This window comes from Nematolebias whitei, chromosome 10, assembly GCF_014905685.2.
Source record: "Nematolebias whitei isolate Nwh7 chromosome 10, NemWhi1, whole genome shotgun sequence".
Classification (NCBI taxonomy): Eukaryota; Metazoa; Chordata; class Actinopteri; order Cyprinodontiformes; family Rivulidae; genus Nematolebias; species Nematolebias whitei.
The window spans coordinates 7524693-7545724 of NC_056507.1; the positions used below are offsets into that span (position 1 = coordinate 7524693).

The 21032-nt window shown below is 39.5% G+C and overlaps 1 protein-coding gene across 1 annotated transcript in view; it reads right to left on the reverse strand.

Moving 5' to 3' along the window:
* Nucleotides 1–19668: 19668 nt before the first annotated feature.
* alx1 (ALX homeobox 1) overlaps nt 19669–21032 on the reverse strand; it is an 8647-nt gene continuing 7283 nt past the window's right edge. The window contains exon 4 of the mRNA XM_037682585.1: nt 19669–20030. Coding sequence (XP_037538513.1) covers nt 19686–20030 — 345 coding nt within the window. The 3' untranslated portion in view covers nt 19669–19685. The remainder of the gene's footprint in view (nt 20031–21032) is intronic.

The window sequence follows — 21032 nt, forward strand, 5'->3', positions numbered from 1 at the left end:
ATGGATGGATGGATGGATGGATGGATGGATGGATGGATGGATGGAGCCTCTGTTATCAGAAGAGCTCACTGGTTGTTTCCTACTTCTAACATTGAATCTTAATGGGCTGCTTTCTGTTTGCAGAGGGAAGTTCCCTGGAGACTAGAGCTGCAGCTGAGACCCTGCGTGTTTAGTTTCTCAAGTGATAATCCAACGTATCGAACATGATCATTTTAACTGCATCATTGGTAGCAATGAAACAAACAATAACAGTTGTGAATTACAGCAAAAGTGTGAGGATGGTAAGTGAGAAAATGCATGCACCTGACATATTAATGACATATTGTAACATTAGCACATTAGCATTCCCTGTTTACAAGAGTACTGCTTTGAACACGTGAGTTTTTCTCATGCCTTTTCTGGCACCGCTGAATAGACTTGTTTGTAATAATTACATAATGGATTACAATTCAGATTAATAAATTCCCTAATGAAAACAACATCTTAAACAGAACACAAGGACAACAAACAGCACACACACGTTTACCAGGATTTTTTCCTACTGTGTGATATTTTAGCCCTCTAATCGCAGTCACATGTTTAAACCATAAAATACAAAGGACAAGGATACAGATCTTTACATTATTTAAAACAGCAAATTATAAATGTCCCAATAAATTGAATTTATTTTAATTACAGTTAAAGGAAGTCACATGTGGCCACTAAACATATTCTAAACGAATGAAGCGATTTTACTTCAACTCAGTTTACATCTTTAAAGGTATAGTATAGTGTTAAGTTGGGTTCTGGGACAAAGTTAAAATCAAACAATATCTTATCTGTTGTAGATATCTCTTTACTGGTTATGTCTTCACTTTGGAGAAGTATTTCAATTCTGACAGGATTAACAAACTAACAGCAAGTTCAAATGCAACCCAGACCAGAGAGGATTGCAGACATAATGGAACTTCAATGTCCAAAGTTTTATTGTTGCTCATGACAACATTGTTGCAAAAACGTCTGTCAATTTTCCATAATACAGTGGTTTGCATTAAATATGTGTTTTAAATTAACAAAAACCATCAACAGCAGCTAGCAGTAGGACTTCTGAGGTTTCCAGGGACCAGAAACATTTATGAATATTTCTGTGCAAAACTTTTTCGATTGTATTTGTTTAAAGATGGAAGTAAACAACTTTGATTTTGGCTGCATTTGACTAACAATTATCTTGTTAATACAATTAACAGTTAATTTATTATGAATTTAATGCAATTACTAATGAATAATTTTATTTATTCAAACTGACCCTGCTATAAATCTTTAGAACAACGTAAAAACTGAAACTGGTTTAAGATGGCTGCAACCCATTTTGGAAACGGGGTCCATAAGCCATTAGTTCTACTGAAGCCATTTCAAAATGCTGCAATTGAATCTTCGGAGTAGGGTCAGTTTTGCAGTGTACAGTTATTTTGCTTGAAATATTATGAAATTCCTGTCAAATGTTACCCCCGGAAGCACCAAAGTGCTAAAGCTAGCTATGTTTACTGACAGCGCAACAATACCCTTCACTGCAGGCCAGCGGTCACTCTATCAGGGATGAAGATGTGCACATCCTTGGTAGAGAAGAACGGGTAAAGAAAGAAGTAAAGGAAGCCATCTTTGTGAAGAGACGGGGGTAGAAGTCTCCATGTCCAACTGTCCCTCTCAGTGCTGTTATTGCTAGTACCACATGTGAATAGCAAGTGGCCGTCAGGGCACTAACAATCAATTGTTAGATGGATGACTGATGTTTGCTTGCTGCTCCTCAGACTGAAGAAGTGTTCTGGATAAAAAAAAAAAAAGTTTCAACAAAGAAGAATGCATCGATAGGACCTGACTCAACCTTTTTAGATTATTGAGCATGCATCAGGACATGGCGTCATACACATATACGCATAGATAAATGTCAAAATGAAATATCGGAAGTGTTGAAGACAGTGTAAAAAAAAAAAAAAAAAATCAGAGCAGCTACTTTGCAAAGTTTCTTTTCACAACAGTTTTAACAGTAAAAGGGATGAAAATTTCTTGATGAATCGAGTCATTTATAAAAACAAAGAAACCAGGAAATGATGTATCATTGGTGCCTTCACGTTTTGATCGCCCTGTGAAGTGAAACTTTAAAACGTAAAGATTTCAGTGAAGGTGGCGCCCTTTGTTCACAGCTATTAAGGTTCAAAGACACAACTCTGTTGATCTCTTCCATCTTGTTCTACAGACAGCTAGCCATTACTGACGCCCTTTCATGTGTCCAAGTCTCAAGTACGTCACTCAGCCATCTTTCCTTTTATTTTCGGCTCAGAAGAGTAAGTGCCCCATCTGAACAACAGTGCTATCCTCCATCTCCCGTGATGAAAAAGTTGAGATAGAGCAGCGCTCAGTTCCACCTGGTGCCCTCTCCATGGTCTCTGAGTGGTTTCTCAGGTACTTGTGGTTTGCTTTCAGAGAAATATCAGAGCAGAAGAGACAACCGAGGTGACCTCTAACTCAAAGTGGCACGAGTCACTTCAGGATTATATGATGAGGAGACTACAGCTGCGATTGTTGTGCTACTGTTAAAAAGAATAAAATAACTGCTTCACATAAAAATGTTTCTTTTTTCTGCAAACAGCACTGAAGAGGTTTTATAAAACGTGAAAAAAATCTCTTCAAGCTTTATCTTACTGTTGACAAAAAATATCCACATAGTTTATAGAGTATCCAAACTGGTAAATATGGCTTCTATTGTCAGATAGTATGTAAATAAAGTAGATTCTGTATATTCTACCCATCCTTGTATTGATCAGGTGCTGCCATCTTGTGTACTCGAGCAGCACTTCCTCTGTTTTAAATATTTAGGCCACAAACCAGGTTTTAATAACACATTTATTTAAAATAATAAAGATTACATGCAATGAATTTAGTAGTCCTGTCAGAAAACAGAGTCCATGTTCATTTGACTGTATTTTATACTGTGACTTGTGAATGTTTTCTCTGCTTGAGCCAGAGCTAAAATTACAGCTTCAGCCTCTGCATGTGTTTATGCACTCTCATATATATTTATGGTGTGTGTGAGGTACCTGCAGTTTTAAAGCAAACACAGTGATGGCAGATATATGAGCCTCTGTGGGTCTGCCTTAGAGCCTGGCTGCAGTTTGGTTTAGCTATTCACAGCAGGAGCCATATTCCCCCTGTCAGCTTTCATGTGGCACAGACATTCATCTCTGCAGAGGCAACAGGATTACAGCGGATGACTGCCGACTCTCAGTGGTCCGGTTTGAATGGAAGAAATTAGGAGATTGTCATATTCTGGGCTATGCTTTGATGCTTTTCTTGGATGTAACACATTGAAAAAAGTGCTCTTTAATAAACTCAATTCAGTTTATTTCTGTGATGCCGTCACAACAGAAGTCGTCTCAGGCCACTGTACAAAAACATCCGCATACATTATAAAAGCCAATTAGTAAAAGTTTTCTATCTAAGGAAGCAACAGATTGTGTTGAATCTCCACTTTGTCACAGTCTCTCATCCTGAGCAAGCACAAAGGAGACAGTGGAAAGGAAAAACTCCTTTTAACAGGAGTAAACTTCCAGCAGAACCAGGCTCAGGATGAGTGGCCATCTGCTTCGACCGGGTGTGGTTTGGAGAAACAAACATAGAATGAAAGGTCCAGGTGTACAGTACTTTATATTGGAGAAAATATATTTAAAAAACACTTGTTAAGGATAGAAATACACAGTAATTACAAACAGGTAAAGAGCAAGTAGAGACAGCAGCAGAGTGAGGAAATGTGGCCAATCTGTCCTCCAGCAGTGTAAGCCTATAGAGCATAACTAACGGACAGCTCAGGATACCCAAGGCAACCCTAACTATAGGATTGATCAAAAAGGAAAGACTTGAGCCTAATCTTAAAGTAGACAATGTGTCAGCCTCACGGACAGAAGCTGCATGTTGGTTTCACAAGAGAGGAGCCTGATAACTGAAAGATCTACTTCCATTCTACTTTTGGAAACTCTAGGAACCAAAAGTAAACCTGCAGTCTGAGAGTGAAGTGCTCTGTTAGGAAAATGTGGAACAATAAAATCTGTAATATAAGATGGAGATAAGTTGTTGAGAGCTTTGTAAATTAGAACCAATATTTTGAATTACATTCTGAATTTGACAGGGAGCCAATGGAGAGAAGCTAAAACTGGAGATCTCTCCCATCAACTCTTATTAAAACTCTGGCAGCAGCATTTTGGATCAACTGACATTTTTGGACACGCGTAAAATAAACAATTGCAATATTCCAACCTAGACGTGATAAATGTATGGACCAGTTTTTCTGCATCATTTTTGGACAAGAGGTTTCTAAATTTAGTGAAATTACGCAGGCGGTGGAAAGCTGTCCTAGTAACTTTATTAATGTGGGGGTAAAAAGACATGTCCTTAAATAACAACATTTTTATATTAGAACTGGAGGCCAAATTAATGCTATCCAGAGGAAGTGAAAGACTGCTAAATTTATTCCTAAAATAATCAAATCCAAAAGCCACAGTCTCTGTCTTATCTGAGTTTAAAAGCAGAAAATGTATGGTCATCCAGGTCTATATGTCTTTAAGACATGCTTGTAATCTAAGTAGCTGATTGGATTCATTGAGTTTCATGGATAATTATAACTGTGTATCAGCATAACAATAAAAAGTACCCCATGTTGTTTAATAACTTTACCTAACGGAAGCATATACATATAAAGTAAAGAGTACTGGTCCAAGCTCTGAACGCTGAGGAACTCCATGACTAACTTTGGTGTGTGAAGAAGATTCATAATTTACATTTACAAACTGGAATATCCATCCATCCATTATCTTTTACCCGCTTCTTCCATTTTGGGTAACGGGAGTCGCTGGTGCCCATGTCCAGCAATCACTGTGCGAGGGGCGGGGTACACCCTGGACAGGTCGCAAGTCCATCACAGGGACACATAGAGACAAACGAGACAAACAACCATTCACTCTCTCACTCACACCTAGGAACAATTTAGAGTTACCAATCAGCCTAACATGCATGTTTTTGGTCTGTGGGAGGAAACTGGAGCACCCGGAGAAAACCCACGCATGCACGGAGAGAACATGCAAACTCCACCCAGAAAGGTCCCTGGATCGGGATTTGAACCAGGGACCTGCTCGCTGAGAAGCAGCAGCTCTACCAGTTGCGCCACCGTGCTGCCCAAACTGGAATATATTAAATAAATATGATTTAACCATTTTTCACCTGTTCCTGTAATTTCAATATCATATTCAAGCGTCTGTAGTAGAATATTGTCATCAACTGTATTAAAAGGACTTTCTCCTCCTCCTCCTGGAACAACTTGCAAGAAGAACAGAAGCTCTCGACCTTGACCTCTCTAAGTGGCTTCAAACAACTGCTAAGTTCATGGCTAAAACCAACACAGACATGTTCCTGTTTTTAGTATTTTGTATCGCTTTATGAGGTACACTGTAGTTGTTTTCCTTTCATTTTGAATATCATTTTCTTCCATTTATTTTTCAATTTATATGCTTTTTTATATGATTGTCTATTGTTGTCATCATTCTTTGTTAAAACAGGTCTGTCTTGTAAATGAGTCCTAGAGGCTCGTTGAGAATAACCTGTATAAATAAAGGTTGAATTTTTAAAAAAATGCAGCACTGAGGTCAAACAGGACCAGTGTAGACACAAGTCCATTGTCAGAGGTCATGAGAATATCATTAGTGACTTTCACCTGTGCTGTTTCTGTGCTATGAAGAGCTCTAAACCCTGACTGAAACTCTTCAGATTATTTATTTGCAGATGTTCACTCAAGTGATTAGAAACTATTTTCTCAATATTTTTTTAGATGAATGTTAGATTAGCTATACTGTAGGTCTATAATTGGCTAGAATTCTTGAATCAAGATCAGGTTTCTTTACAGCAACCTTAAAGTGCTGTGGTACGTAATCATTAATTAGAGCAAAATTAAGCAGATCCAAAATGGGGATATTTATTAGTGGAACTATCTCTTTAAACAGTCTGGTTGGGATGGGATCTCGCAGATGTGGATGGTTTGGATGAAGCTATTATTTTTGACAATTCAGAGAGCTCAGCAGAATAAAAACAGTCCAAACATAAATCAGGTTCTAGTGACATTTATAAAGCTGCCTCATCTGACAGGGAACCAGAGGCAATAGTAGGAAGGATGGTGTGAGCATTCTCTCTAATTGAAATAGTTTTATTTATAAAGAATCTCATGAAGTCATCACTGCTTATAGTTGTAGGGATACATAGTTCAACAGAGATGGGACTTTTAATTAGTCTAGCTATAGTACTGAAAAGAAGCCTGGGATTATTTTTTTCTCATCTTTTAAAGATGATTAATATACAATTCTAGCTTTATGGAGAGCTTTCGTATATGTTAGCAGGCTATCTCTCCCAGGCTGAAAAAGTATTTCGGAAGAAAGACGAAATGTTTCTAAAAATTATTATTATTATTTATTTTATTTTTTTTGAATGTCCAGAGGACCAGATTTAACTTTTTTGGATTTTTCTACCTGGATTATTGAGCATGCATCAGGCTATCTCTCCAAGTTAAATAAAATTCTTCCATGTTAGTCGAGCACCATTTTCTCTCCTGCTTTCTAGATGTCTGTTTTAAAATACGTAACTCAGAATTGAACCAAGGAGCCAGCTTCCTCTGATTGATCGCTTTCTTTTTCAGAGGAGCAATTTTATCAAGTAAAGTTTGAATTGAAGTTGTAAAATTATCAACAAGATCATCTGAGTCACTGCTCTATGGTGCATTTCTCTGCAAAGCTGAGGAAAACAACGATGGAAGAGAGTCTTTAAATATTGTTACAGCATTTTCTGATAAACACCTGCTAAGATGAAACCTATTCTCAGTGACTGTGGAGTCAGTTAATGTAAACTCAAAGGTTATTAAAAATGGTCCAACAGAACAGGATTTTGATGATCTATTACTACATATTTAATCTCGATGCCATATGTCAGAACCAGATCAAGAGTGTGATAATGAGAATGAGTAAAGGTGTGGACGCGTTGGATAAAACCAACCGACTCTATTAAATTATTAAAGGTTATTTTTAAGCTATCACTTTCAACATCTATATGAATTTTGAAATCCCCCAATGTTTACAACTTTATCAGCAATCAAAAATAGGTCAGACACAAAATTTGAGAATTCAGCCAAAATTTTAGAATAATTATTATTCAATTATTTTATTATTATTTATTATTATTATGACCTTCAAATGTTAATTTAGGGACTTCAGCTACAATTTAGTTAGATTTTCATTATTTTTCTGTGTAGAAACCTGATCTGCAGTTTTCCCACAGTGACACTGAAAGCATGTGTCCTTTATGTGTACAGGGAAACATTTACAGCTCAATATCCATGAATGCACTCTGACTCCTACTCCACCTTATCTGCAGTAACTGGACACCACCTCCCTCCTATTCTGACTGACAGCCAGCAGTTCAAAGTCCAGGTTCGGTCCCAACTCTTCCTAATTGGATTTGTGAGGCATCCTGCCACAAGCCTTCAAGAGCCTCTTGGAAGCCCCCTCAGGCATGTTGCGGACCACTTCCTCCCCAAACTGGAACTCAGAGACCAGCAGAAAGGCATTTTTGGCAGCATAGCCTTGGTCGTTCAGGAACTTGTAGATTCTGAGGGACTTTGACAAGACAATCCAAAAGGTTATTATAATTGTATCATACTAAAGACTGAGCCTCCAGTTGCAGTTTTAAGATTTATTTTGGTTGTTTTCTTAACTAGCCCAACCTCAGACTGACTTTGAAAACTAAGTGCTTTCTAAAAAAAAAGCTGCAATCAAAATAAATCATTAGATGTAATGCGCTGTCAAGGTAAACAATGAGGTGTGATTTAGATTAGTAGAAATGGGGAAAAAAAAAGGTTTCGTTTTGAACGCTGCACAACGTTAACATTAATTTAAAAGCCTGATCCTCTTTCTACAACCTCAATAAAAATAAATAAAAAATAAAAAACATTGAGATATCCATCCATTATCTTTTACCCGCTTCTTCCATTTTGGGTCACGGGGGTCGCTGGTGCCCATGTCCAGCAATCACTGTGCGAGGGACGGGGTACACCCTGGACAGGTCGCAAGTCCATCACAGGGACACATAGAGACAAACGAGACAAACAACCATTCACTCTCTCACTCACACCTAGGAACAATTTAGAGTTACCAATCAGCCTAACATGCATGTTTTTCGTCTGTGGGAGGAAACCGGAGCACCCGGAGAAAACCCACGCATGCACGGAGAGAACATGCAAACTCCACCCAGAAAGGCCCCTGGATCGGGATTTGAACCAGGGACCTGCTCGCTGAGAGGCAGCATCTCTACCAGTTGCGCCACCGTGCTGCCCAAAACTGGAATATATCAAATAAATATGATTTAACCCGTTTTCAGCCATTCCTGTAATTTCAATATCATATTCAAGCGTCTGTAGTAGAATATTGTGATCATCAGTATCAAAAGGACTTCCTCCTCCTCCCGGAACAACTCGCAAAAAGAACTGAATCTCTCGACCTTGACCTCTCTAAGTGGCTTCAAGCAACTGCTAAGTTCATGGTAAAAACCGGGTGCTGTACCGGTCTGTCATGGTGAAGAGAGAGCTGAGTCAAAAGGCAAAGCTCTCGATTTATCGTTAGATCTATGTTCCTACCCTCATCTATGGTCATGAGCTTTGGGTTGTGACTGAAAGAACGATTTCACGGATACAAGTGAACAAAATGAGTTTTCTCCGCAGGGTGTCTGGGCTCTCCCTTAGAGACAGGGTGAGAAACTCGATCATCCGGGAGGGACTCAGAGAAGAGCCGCTGCTTCTCCACATCGATAGGAGTCAGTTGAGGTGGCTCGGGCATCTGGTTAGGATGCCTCCTGGACGCCTCCCTGGTGAGGTGTTCCAGACACGTCCCACTGGGAAGAGACCCAGAGGAAGACCCAGGACACGTTGGAGGGACTATGATTCTCAGCTGGCCTGGGAACGCCTCAGGATTCCCCCGGAGGAGCTGGACCAAGTGGCTGGGGAGAGGGAAGTCTGGGCCTCCCTACTTAGCCTGCCACCCCTGCGACCCGACTCCAGAGAAGCGGAAGAAAATGGATGGATGGATCGATAAATATAAATAAATAAATAATATAAATAAATATTATCACTCTTTTACCTTCGAGTTCCCCAAGTGTCTGACTGCACATTGGGTTCAATCCACCACCAGCTCACAACAACAAAATGTATACTTAAATAGAGTAACACAAGTAAATGTCATTTGCTGTTTTCCAACTCTGCATGTAAGGACAAGGCACTCAAATTCATCCAAAACAGAGAAAGTTACATAAAACAATACAAAGATCATAAAGACTCTTTAACATATTTGATACAAAAAATTGCAAGGCAGTGAGATTCACTGAAAGCCACATGGTTATTTTTGTGTGATGCAGTATCGAATATGACTTTATTTACCTCAAGACTTCTTCCCAAGTCCAACACGACGTCAACATTTGCCAACTTAATACACACTGCTCTCACTTTGCAGAACAGCCCCTCGTTTCCTCATCTCTGGAGCGAACCGACATGTTTGTTGAACTTGTTTGGTCCTTCGTTCAAACTAATCATTTGCAAGTGACTAAGTCTGTGTGAATGAGTAGTTGTTCCCTCAGGATGGGAACAGGGTTAAATCATTTTCACTCTTGTACAGAAGTATACTAAACTGTAGCATTTTCAATAGTAATTGGGCACTGCATGTAGTTATAAGACTCTACAACCATCACTGCTCCCAACAAACTGTTGTGGATAGAATACCACGTCGTGTTCAAAACGGCGGAGGCGTCGCCCTTCGTATAAAAGATTTATTTGACACAACATGGGTTACAGATATTCAGAGACAATCAATTACATTAATAAGATATATGCATATAAATGGAGCATTAAGAACGAACCGCCTCGTGTGTGCCTCCCGGAAAATGCTCGGTGCGCGTGCGTCATTCCCGGCCTTTTATCCCCGTTTGAGAAGGCTAGCTTCCTGATTGGTTCAGCTTCTGTCGCTATGGTTACGACTTAGCCCGCCCCCTCAAGGACGTTAACGTCTATATTTCAGATAAGTTTTGGTTCACCGAAATCAGCTTTTGTTTAAAGTTTAACTTGCTATACTTTTAGGGATACAAAATGATTCGTGTCTAAGTTGTTTATACGTAATAATTAATAACTATTAATTATTACCTACCTCATGGGTGTTAATTCAATATCTGTTGAAGGCCTGGTGATTCTGTTTTTAAGGCAGATTCATCTTAGTTTCTGTGTCTGCGTTTAAAACTGTTAACACTGTTTGTTTAACGTGATTATACCTTAGTGATAACACTGATTTGAAATAGTTGTTTATTTCTTGGAATAATTATATTATCTAACTTATGTTCGTGTTTTTATTTGGATCATGGTTATACTTTTAATTTGATTTTACTTAGTCAACCTATAGTCTAAATTAAAGAGCTGTGTTCTACTTTATTTATGTTAATCAGTCTGCTCTCTGGCCTGATTTGATTGCTTGTAATTTATCAAATGTGAACTTGTAAAATTATCTTTAGCTACTATTGAGATTATATTTAAAGGTCAACTAGTTAGAATTAGCAAACATTTTCTATAAACATAGTTCAACCCTGGAAGAAAGACACACACACACTTTATATGACATGACATTTGAGTGCTTGATAGGAATTATAAAAAGGTATAAAATATTAAATCCAACAAACTCAGTAAGGATTAAATACATGCTGACCTCTGCTAAAACACACACTCTGCCTATAATACTGTACTGTAAATAGTCTGTCCTTATCAATACATACTGAACATTAGTATTGATATTGTTTATCTTGTTTCTTTATATATTGTATTGTTTATTAACATTTAGGAACTTTTGTGTGAAATCTTTTTATCTGTTGCTGCTGTTACACTTGAATTTCCCATCCGTGGGACAATAAAGGCTGTTTCTATTCTAATCTATTCTATTCTATAATAAACAAATGGACCAGTTTGACTAAAGGCGGATGAGGTGTTTAACAGAAATACAGAGGCAGAAATATGAATTTAGAAATTGTAGTTTGAGGGAATTTAGTATTAAAAGAAGGTAATGAAACACATTTCTCAACCAAAATTATGATTCTGAACCAAAATACACAATTAAAACTGCAAAGTATCAAATGTGGCCTCTAATTAGTTTTGAGTATCCGTTCTATTTCACGTGTATCTTTTTCAACAGGTTTTCTCTACTAATATCTGTAAAATCGTGTACTTGAAATTCAACCAGATTTTCCAAAACTGCTGGAAGAGCATTATTAAAAGCGCAGTGTCTCTTTTGTGTTGTGTGTATTGTTGCAAGTTTCTAATGTAAGATTCTCAGTTTGGCTGTTTCATTCATTTCTGCAAATTAAAAGACAGCTTTAAACACGTGATCGTATAAGTTTGTCATTAGAACTTGTTTTTTTTTGCCAAAGTATTCCAAAACAAGTTACTTCCTAATAAAAATAAATCAAACACATTACACCAAGCAAGAAGGAGGCATGTGCAAAATAACTTGAGTCCTCGCACTGCTGGGTCCAAACCACAGCAGAGGAAGAAGCAGGACATCCGTGTTGAGTGATTAGAACAACAACAGTGGGCAGATACCAAATGTAGAGATCTCCTCTGTGGAACATACGTGACCGTCCACACCATTTTTCAGCCATCTGCCAGCAGAACCTTTGATGTACCTCTATTTCTTCAAGGCTGTGTGTGCGTGCGCATGAGTGTGTGCTTGTGCGCACAGACGCCTGTCCTCCCCCACGTGAGGTGGTGTGGGAAGTAGGGAGGGAATCTCTGATATTAATGACTGCAGTTAACCTGGAAGGGTCAAACCCATTGGAGCTGTTGATGGATCTGGTCTGCTAGGGTTGACGCACTCTCTCCTTTCCTTTCACACAGACAAACACACGGTCCCTGAACAGTGAGATGATCACTGTAGTGCTCTGATAAAGGATTATATGAAGGGGCAGAAGAAATGGAGATATGTTTTTTTTTTTTAAATGATATAAGCTAAAGATCAAGTTGGACTTTCTCATGTCTGTTTATCAGATGCAGAAATAAAGATCATATCAGCAGATGAAGGAATCTCTGTGAGTTGTGTCACAAAAATGACCAAGAAATAACTGAACAGTCAACCTGGGATAAAAAAAATGAACTTTTTTCTTTGTAATAAATACCTTTCACAAACTATTTGAGAGCTAAACTATAATAAATCATTGTTGCACCCATCATGACGCAGTTTGTGAAGTAGACTCAGTGTTTCAAAAGGCCTCTGGCATAATATGATAATTATTCTTTAATTGTAAGGTATGTTTTTACATAACATATCGTATTTTCCAGCATATAGGTCACAGTTTTTTGCATAAATGTGCATGCCTGCGACTTATACAGCAAAGCGACATATTTATGTTTGTTTTCCCGCCATATGTATAACACAATTTTTGGTTGAGATCTGACGATTTCATTCATTCTGACATGGAAAATATTGAACACTACCATTTTCAGCCACTAGAGGACCCTCGACTAATATGGCAAGCCAAGTGTTTCATTAATAGGTAAAAGTGGATATTAATGAGATACTTGGCTTGCCATAGGAGCCATCTTCATCTCACTCTGGAACTCCTGGAGCAAACGTTAAATCAGCTGCATTTCACCGCGGCGCCCTGGAGAAATGCAGCTGATTTGACCATTAAAATGCATTTATTAAGGAAAAGCTCAACTGAGACACCTTTGCTATAATGTCGAGCAAACAAATAATTGTGTTTAGGTGGTTATCTTGTTAAATTTTGAAGAAATGCACAGCGAGTCCTCCCTTTGCGCGTTTCCTCAAGTCGGCTTTTAAAATGCAGCTGTTTTGACCGTTAAAGTGCATTTAATAAGGAAAAGTTAAACTGAGACGCACCTTTGCTACACTTTCGAGCAAACAAATAATTAAGTGTTAATCTTGTTAAATTCTTGTTAAAGTCCTCCCGTGCACGCTCCCGTGGCAGCCAATCGACTTTTGGCACAACACCGGTGCACGTTTCTGGGTTGTCAGCGACAACAAACACAACAAGCCGAGTGCCACATCTGTGCTGTTTCTTCTTTGTCTACATGACACCAACAAAAGCAATTAAAAACTCATGCCGTGCCACTTTGTAGCGAGAACGTGCACGTTTTCATATCAAAATACAGAGAGCTTTCGTAGTTTGGCTCCTAAAATTTTCCCAAAACGTTTTTTCGTTGATACGGTTTGAAGTTTCCTCTCAGTCAATAATTATTTCAGCTCAAATGTAAAACCTGGAATAGTTTTCCTTCACGGTGTGTACAATAACTTACTAATTGTAGTAAATATAAGAATCACGTTTCTTTTCCTGGATGTTTTTGTTTTAAAACTCAGAAACTGGACGCTGGTTTTAGAGACACAGAAAAAGGCCGGATGATGTCATGGTATTTTTATTTTTTATTTTTTAAGGACAAGAGCTGATATCGTCTGAACCACAGCACAAGACAGAAAAAAAAACCCCAGCATGAGCAATGCCAATAAAAATACTCATGAACGCTTTATCACAAACTTTAGCCAATAAAGTTTTGAGCCATTTCATAAATTTGTAGTCAACTTGAAAGTATCAGGAATTCTAGCCTTATCAGAGATTTGTGTCAAGTCCGGCTTATTTTAGTGGGGAAAATCAAACAAACCCTGAGAGTGCAACACCATGTTTGTTTTACAGCAGGGCTATTCAAGTGGTGGCCCGGGGGCCAAATTAGGCCCACGGGTGTGCTCAGTTTGGCCCACCACTGGGTTCCTTTTTAAATAAAACTAGATTTTAAATCGTAAAACAAACTTACTTAATGAATATAACAGCTGGATGTTCGGCCCCTGAGCTCTTGGCTTTCAGTAACTGTGGCCCCCTGAGCAGTTTAGCTGAATAACCTCTGCTTTACAGCATTACGTGTCAAAAATTTAGTGACAGACAAACAAAGTGCTGCATGCAGATGTGGGGATTCAGCGTCAAAAGACCGTTCTGACTGCTGAACTAGCAGAACTGAGGATGATCAAATGAAAGGAGGAAGAAGATTGATGCAGGAATTGAGGAAGAAAATAATCTGATGATTAATGTGAATGTGGGTGAGCTTTTAAATTAATTTGTTCTTTTAAGAAGCAAACCACCAAAAACGAAACCTAGATAGATTCTTACCAAATTCAACCTGGTTGAGACAGAAATATTTGAATTTTAAATGCAGTTATTCCAACATTTACAGTGAATATAGGAAATGCCCTGTGGAACACACAGTTGTGACAATATTAACTTACTTTTTGTCTGTGCTGAATGTCCTCATGGGAAACTGTGTTTTTATAAGAGCGTCAGCTTCAAAGCAGCTGTGTTCTGATGGACGCAGAGAAAGCACTTGGTGTTGCAGTTTTCCATGACAGCAACCAGGAAGTAGCCTGAGGAAACAACCATGTTCCTAAAGCAAAACATCTGACACAAGTTAGTTGTAATTCAATCAAGCCCAGAGCTGCTATAGACGGGGTTTCCCTGAAAGCGTCCTCCTCTGCTGACTGTGAACACAGAGCAGAAACAAGAGCACGACGTCAGCAAGGAGGAGGCACGATCCCAGCAACATCTCAAAACATTCGCAAGTGATCTCACTCTGCTTGTGTGACGGAGACTTGTTCTTCGTTCACAGACATTTTGAACATGTTCACAAAAATCCATGTGATGAGTTGTGGGTGTCTCAGTTTAGGTTCCTTGAATCCAAAAGTGAAAAAAATGTGTGACAAAATAAGAAACTAAAATGCAACCAATAGAAGACTAAGGATACACCTTTCAATCAAACTAGAACATAAATAGGACCCTTTGGAAATATATTGGGACATAAAAGAATACCATATGCAATTTGATTTTACAGCTAACCACTCGACTGAGACTGCTACTCTGTACCTTATAGAGCAAATTAAATCTTAGCTTGAGAAAGGGGGTGTAGTCGGTGCTGTATTTTTAATTTGCGTAAAGCTTTTGATACAGTTAATCACCATGATTTATTATCAAAACTTTCCAATTTTTTTTTTTTCTCCTGGAGCCTTCTGGCTATCTTCCTATTTATTCAATAGGAGACAACGTATGAAGATTTGTGATGTACGGTCAGGTAATTTGGTGTGTAATATGGGAGTCCCACAAGGATCAGTGTTAGGTCCCTTACTATTTAGCTTGTATATTAATGATCTTTCTGAACAGTGTGCTGATGTGAATTTGCAGATGTATGCTGATGATACTGTGATCTATGTACATGCTAAAACAACGGATAGTATCTACTAAACTAACAACTGCTCTGCAAAGGATCACCTGTTGGTTAGATCAGTCGTGCATGACTCTAAATGTAAAGATCAAATGTATGTTTTTATTTTTCTAAAACCAAGGTACAATCTCATAGTACTGATATTTACATTAAAGAGGAAAAAAAATGACATAGTCACTGAATTTAAATATCTTGGTGTGACCCTTGGTCCAAATTTGAATTTTAAGAAGCATTTTAAGAATATGACTAAAGTCATTTAATTCAATCTTAAAAAAATTAAATATATAAGACATTGTCTCTCACTCGATGCAGCTAAGACATTCATGTGATTCATGTGTATCGCACAGTGATTGCTGGACATGGGCACCAGCGACCCCCGTGACCCAAAATGGAATAAGCGGGTAAAGATAATGGATGGATGTATATCCATTTTTTAAACTTGTCAAAGGACTGCAGATGTGAATTAGCTTTTGCTATAATTTGGTACAGTGCATCAAATGGTGACATTTATGGTTGAGTTGTGCACTGTCCTTTTTAAAATAAAGTTCATTCATTCATTTGCTGTATTGTTGCAGGGGAGTGGTGGTGCAGAGGTTAAAGGAGGTGAACCTGTGATCGGGAGGTTGAAGCACCCACATCTGCCTCCTCCTTCATTTTCCCCACTGTGGGTCCTTGAATACGGCTCTTCCCCCCCAGTTGCTCCCTATAGGCACCAGGGTGCGTTCACACCAGCCCGGTCTAGTCCGCTTTAATCAAACTCTAATCGGTTTGCCTAGAAAGTCCAGTTCGTTTGGGGTGGTGTGAACAATCGAACTTTGATGTGAACCAAAAACGCGAACTGTGGTTCACCTAAAAACCTAGGACTCGGTTCAGTTAAAGTGAACTCTGGCACGGCTCGAATCAAGTGTGAATGCAAGTGGACCAGAGACCGCTCCAAAAGCAGGAAGTGGACTAGAGCGCAGGGCAAACGAACGTGTATTTCTCTTGCCTCATACGGAGCCGTCTCAGCCACCTTGTGTGAAAAACAACATTCTCCATGGTTTTCTGCCTCATCTTCTGCTCATGCTGAGTCCATTGTTGAAATATGACAAAACAGAAATCATAAAACCGCTAAAATTTGACGCCACTCCATTTTTGTTTTTATTTCCAGAAAAAGAAGAAGTGTCTTCTTCAGAGGTTTTTGTGTCATTTCCTTCAGTAGTTCTTGGTGCAGCGCCACCACAGGCGAGGGGGGAACAGGTTGGCTCGACTGACTCAGTGCAGTGTGAATGCAAACCGTACCAGATAAAAATCTAAAGAAATGTTCCAAACTTTGATCCCTGATCGAGCCGAGTCTACCGGACTATCAGGTGTGAAAACGACCTTAATGGCAACTGGCAACCCTCTGCTCCACACATGTGGGCTGCTGCAGCAGCTCTATGGTCAGCATCAGGAAGGGAATCTGGTGAGCTCGCTCACTGTGGCAACCCCCGAAAAAGGAAGCGGTTGAAAGGAAAAAAATATAGTTAGCTGGAATGTTGTATTTTATTGGCTGTTCCATGTGTACAGAAGTGTTGTAATAGCCAATTCATTGTGATTCTTGGTGAAGATTATGTATTTTCTTGAACTTTTGCCTCAAACTCCTCACCTCCTTCTACAGGTGTGCAGTGGAGAGCATCCTGTGCTCCAGCATCAACATGTGGCATGGAGGCTGCACAGCTGCAGAAAGAAAAGCTTTGCAGAGAGTGGTGAAGGCTGCACAGAAGATGTTGGAGTCAGCCTCCCCACCATCACAGACATCTACACCTCCAGATGCAGGAAGAGGGCCACCTGCATCATGAAGGACCCCACTCATCCAGCACACACACTTTTTACCCCGCTCCCCTCAGGAAGGAGGTTGAGGAGCATTAAGTGTAGAACCGCTAGACTGAGGAACAGCTTCTACCCTGAGGCTGTTAGACTCATGAATCTCTAACCAGGATAATCACTAATAAAATAATAATAATAATAATCATTGTGATGCCATTTTAATTGGTGATATGTGACTTATCTGTGCTGTTGATTTCTTGCCTTTAAGCTTCTATATTCATATCAATCTGCTCACAACAGACATGTTCAGGCTGCTGTTTAATACGCCATATTATTTTACATTATTGTTTAGCGTATACCTTAGATCCTTGTATACCGTTTCTTTTTATACTTTATATTTTTGCTATTTTTTGGTGTAACTTGGACCTTGAGTACAGTTTCGTTCCACATGTAATGCAAATGACAATAAAGAACTTGAACCTTGAAACTGGTCACAACAGACAGTCTGGCCATTGACAGGCTTAGGAAGTTCTGTTGAGTGTTCTGTCATAATTCTGATGATGAATTTGACAAAACGTCCACTGAAGCTTCCACTCGGGGGTTTAACCTTTGAAAACACACTCAATAAGTCTAGTATGTTTTTCCCAAAAATGTTTTTTTCTGTTGTGTGAATTGCAGATTTTAGAAATCTAGACTGAATGTTGAATTTGATGAACGAGGGGTTCAGCGTTAATGATTCTCTCTAAGTGGACACAAGACGATCTGCAGCGCGAGCAGTTCACTGTAAATGACGCGAGGCAGAATTTCTCCCGCTGGAACTTTTTTTTTTTTTTTTTTTTTTTTTTAAGGAGTGTCACACTAGAATGAAGTGAATTTTATTTGTGACACTTCTGTAATTTGTAACACAAAGCGGCCCGCTCTATAAGGAGCAAACCAAACAGAGCTTTGTTACAAAGCACACAGACACGTCGGCACATCAAGTCAGTTTTCTGCTCGTCTTCAGTCCTGAGCTGCAACAACAACAACAACAAACGAAGATGAAAGAAGCTTATTCACAGCTCTTAGAAACATGTTGAGGTTTGGGACCCCTCCCTCAGGATCCACCCACTCTGCACACAAATCTTTAAAAACCGTTTACTTTTTACTGCTCCCCGTCGGCCTGCTTTACGCCTCCGTCAAGAGCAAACGTTGACCTCCTGACCTCTTCTGACAAAACGCATGATGGCTCTCAGCTCTAAAGGTCATCGAGGGTCGTTAAAAGTCTGCTTTTACCTGAGAGGATGGAATAAACCGAACTGTTTTAGACTTTAATATGAAAGTTTAAAGGACATGTAGCGTATTTTCCGTCGCACCCCTCTATAAGTCACATCAGTCCAAATATGTCTAATAAAGTGGAAAAATCTATGAATACGTTGCTTTGCCATATAATTTGCATCTAATGGGCATCACCGCTGATGCGTAGCGTTTATTACACATCACCACTGACAACACGGAAATGTGCCAAAAATCGATTGGTTGCCAAATGGCGTCCGCTGGAGCGTGCACAGGAGGACTTTAACAAGAATTTAACAAGATTAACACTTAAAAACAATTATTTGTTTGCTCGAAATTATAGCAAAGGTGCGTCTCGGTCCAACTTTTCCTTAATAAATGCACTTTGACGGTCAAATCAGCTGCATTTTCAAAAGCCGATTCGCGGAAACATGAACGCGCAGAGGGGCGACTCGCTGTGCACTTCTTCTAAATTTAACAAGATAACCACTTAAAACTATTATTTGTTTGCTCGACATTATAGTAAAGTTGTGTCTCAGTTGAACTTTTACTTAATAAATGCACTTCAATGGTCAAATCAGCTGCATTTCGCCGGGGAGGAGCAACAAAATGAAGCTGATTTGACGGTTGCTCCAGGCAGACGATGGTGGAACTTTGGCAAGTCGGTTGTGTCATTAATAGCCACTTTTACCTATTACATGATACAACGGCATGCCATACTGCTCGACTGCCATCTAGCGGCGAAAAATGGTAGTGTTCACTATTTTCAGTCAGAATGAATGAAAACGGTCATATCTCAGACAAAAAGTGTTTTATAAATATGGAAAAAATCCATAAATACGTCGCTTCGATGTATAAGTCGCAGGGCATGTAAATTATGCAAAAAAATTACTTATAGGGTGAAAAATACGGTACATGTTGATTTGGTGGAAAATAAATTTGTCTGCTTGTTTGTCCTGACAGGACAGATGAAAGCGCTGACCGTCACACGTTCAGGAGCACATTTTTTGTTTCAAGCGTGTGTGTTTGCTGTTGGAATGTGCGAGGAGCCGTAAACTGATCCACACCTTCAGGCTCAGATCGTCTTCTCTCTGTCCGATGAAGTTTTGTCAGAGTTTGATGCAGATCTGGAGCAGCAGGGTTGCCACATCTGGACTGAAGCTGTTCGTCACAAACACGAAGTCAGACTCCTAAAGCAGTTCTGCACATTAAAAAATAAAAAAAAGATAATATTTCCTCCATTTTCAGACAGAGCGCTGGATCACATGGCCCAGGAGATGTTGGCCGTGTGCTCCTTGGCCTTCATGCGCAGCACGGCGATGCTGGACGAGCGCCTCTCGAACTCCGGTTTGGTCTCAAAGGCTGGGTGGGAGGCGGCGGCCGGCGTGAGGAGGGAGTCTGCGCTGAAGAAGTTGTTCAGGGAGACGTGGCCGAACTGGTTCTGCTGACCGGGGAAGCCCATGTAGCCGTGGTCGGCCGTGGCCGCAGCAGCCGAGCGAGGGGAGTGAGAATAGGGAGCGACGCATGGGGGGGAGCCTCGGGGCAGCATGCAGGAGGAGACCACAGAGCCCCCAGGAGCTGGACTCGGCCACAGATTGTTGGGGATCTGTTGGGTAAAAACAGAAGTCTTAACTTACTTTTATAAAACTTCATTTAGATATCGATCTGTTTTTTTAAGTAAAATGCAAAAGTTTATTAAACAGATAAAATGGATCCTAAAAGTTTTCAAGCTCAAACTGTAAAACCTGAGTCAACATTTTTTTCACAGTGCAGATATGAAATGACTCAAAGGTTTTCCAGCTGATGATGTCGAAAAGTTTAAGTAAAACCCACTGGGTGACTCATGAGATATTTTGCTGACAGCACAGACAGATGACTTAGACACAGGAAAAACGTCCACCTCCTACTTCTGTGGCAGTGACAACAAAACAAATTGACAAGTTTCTCTGTTCCTTAAAAATAAAGTTTGGGTGCTGATGGTGCAGCTAAATATATTAACAAATAAGCCAAATATTTCTACAAATGTTAACAAAATTAAATAGTTTTAGAGGAACTTAGAGTATTTGCCTAGAGTGTCATGTAAACAAGATTCACCTCCTATTTAAAAAAAAATAATAATAATTCCCAAGTAAAAACAAAACTAGTGACATGATCTGATGGGTTATAGCTGAACCCTCAGGCAGGCAGACATGCAAGACCCCCAGGTAAAAATAAAGGGTATACAGTAGTCACTCGCTCTTTTGCGTTTTTCAAAATAAGATTGGACATGACCCACAATTGGCTGATTGATGGATGAGCCGCACAATTGGCATGGATTTTTTATTTAAAGTAAATTATTTTAATTGAATTAGCACCTGCTGCACATGTGTGCAGCCCACAGCTGCAGGTAGAAGCTCCCTCCTACAGCATGTCATGATCTCCGCTCTGCGGTGGAGAAGTGGGCGTGGCCAAGAGCGCTGGCAGGTGGCAGAGAGCGGAGATCATGACACGCTGTGATCTTTTAGAGTTTAGAAACACTGTTTAAATTATTGCAAGAGTGTGGGAAGGGTTTAAAACACCTTTATACACACACACACACACACACACACACACACACACACACACACAC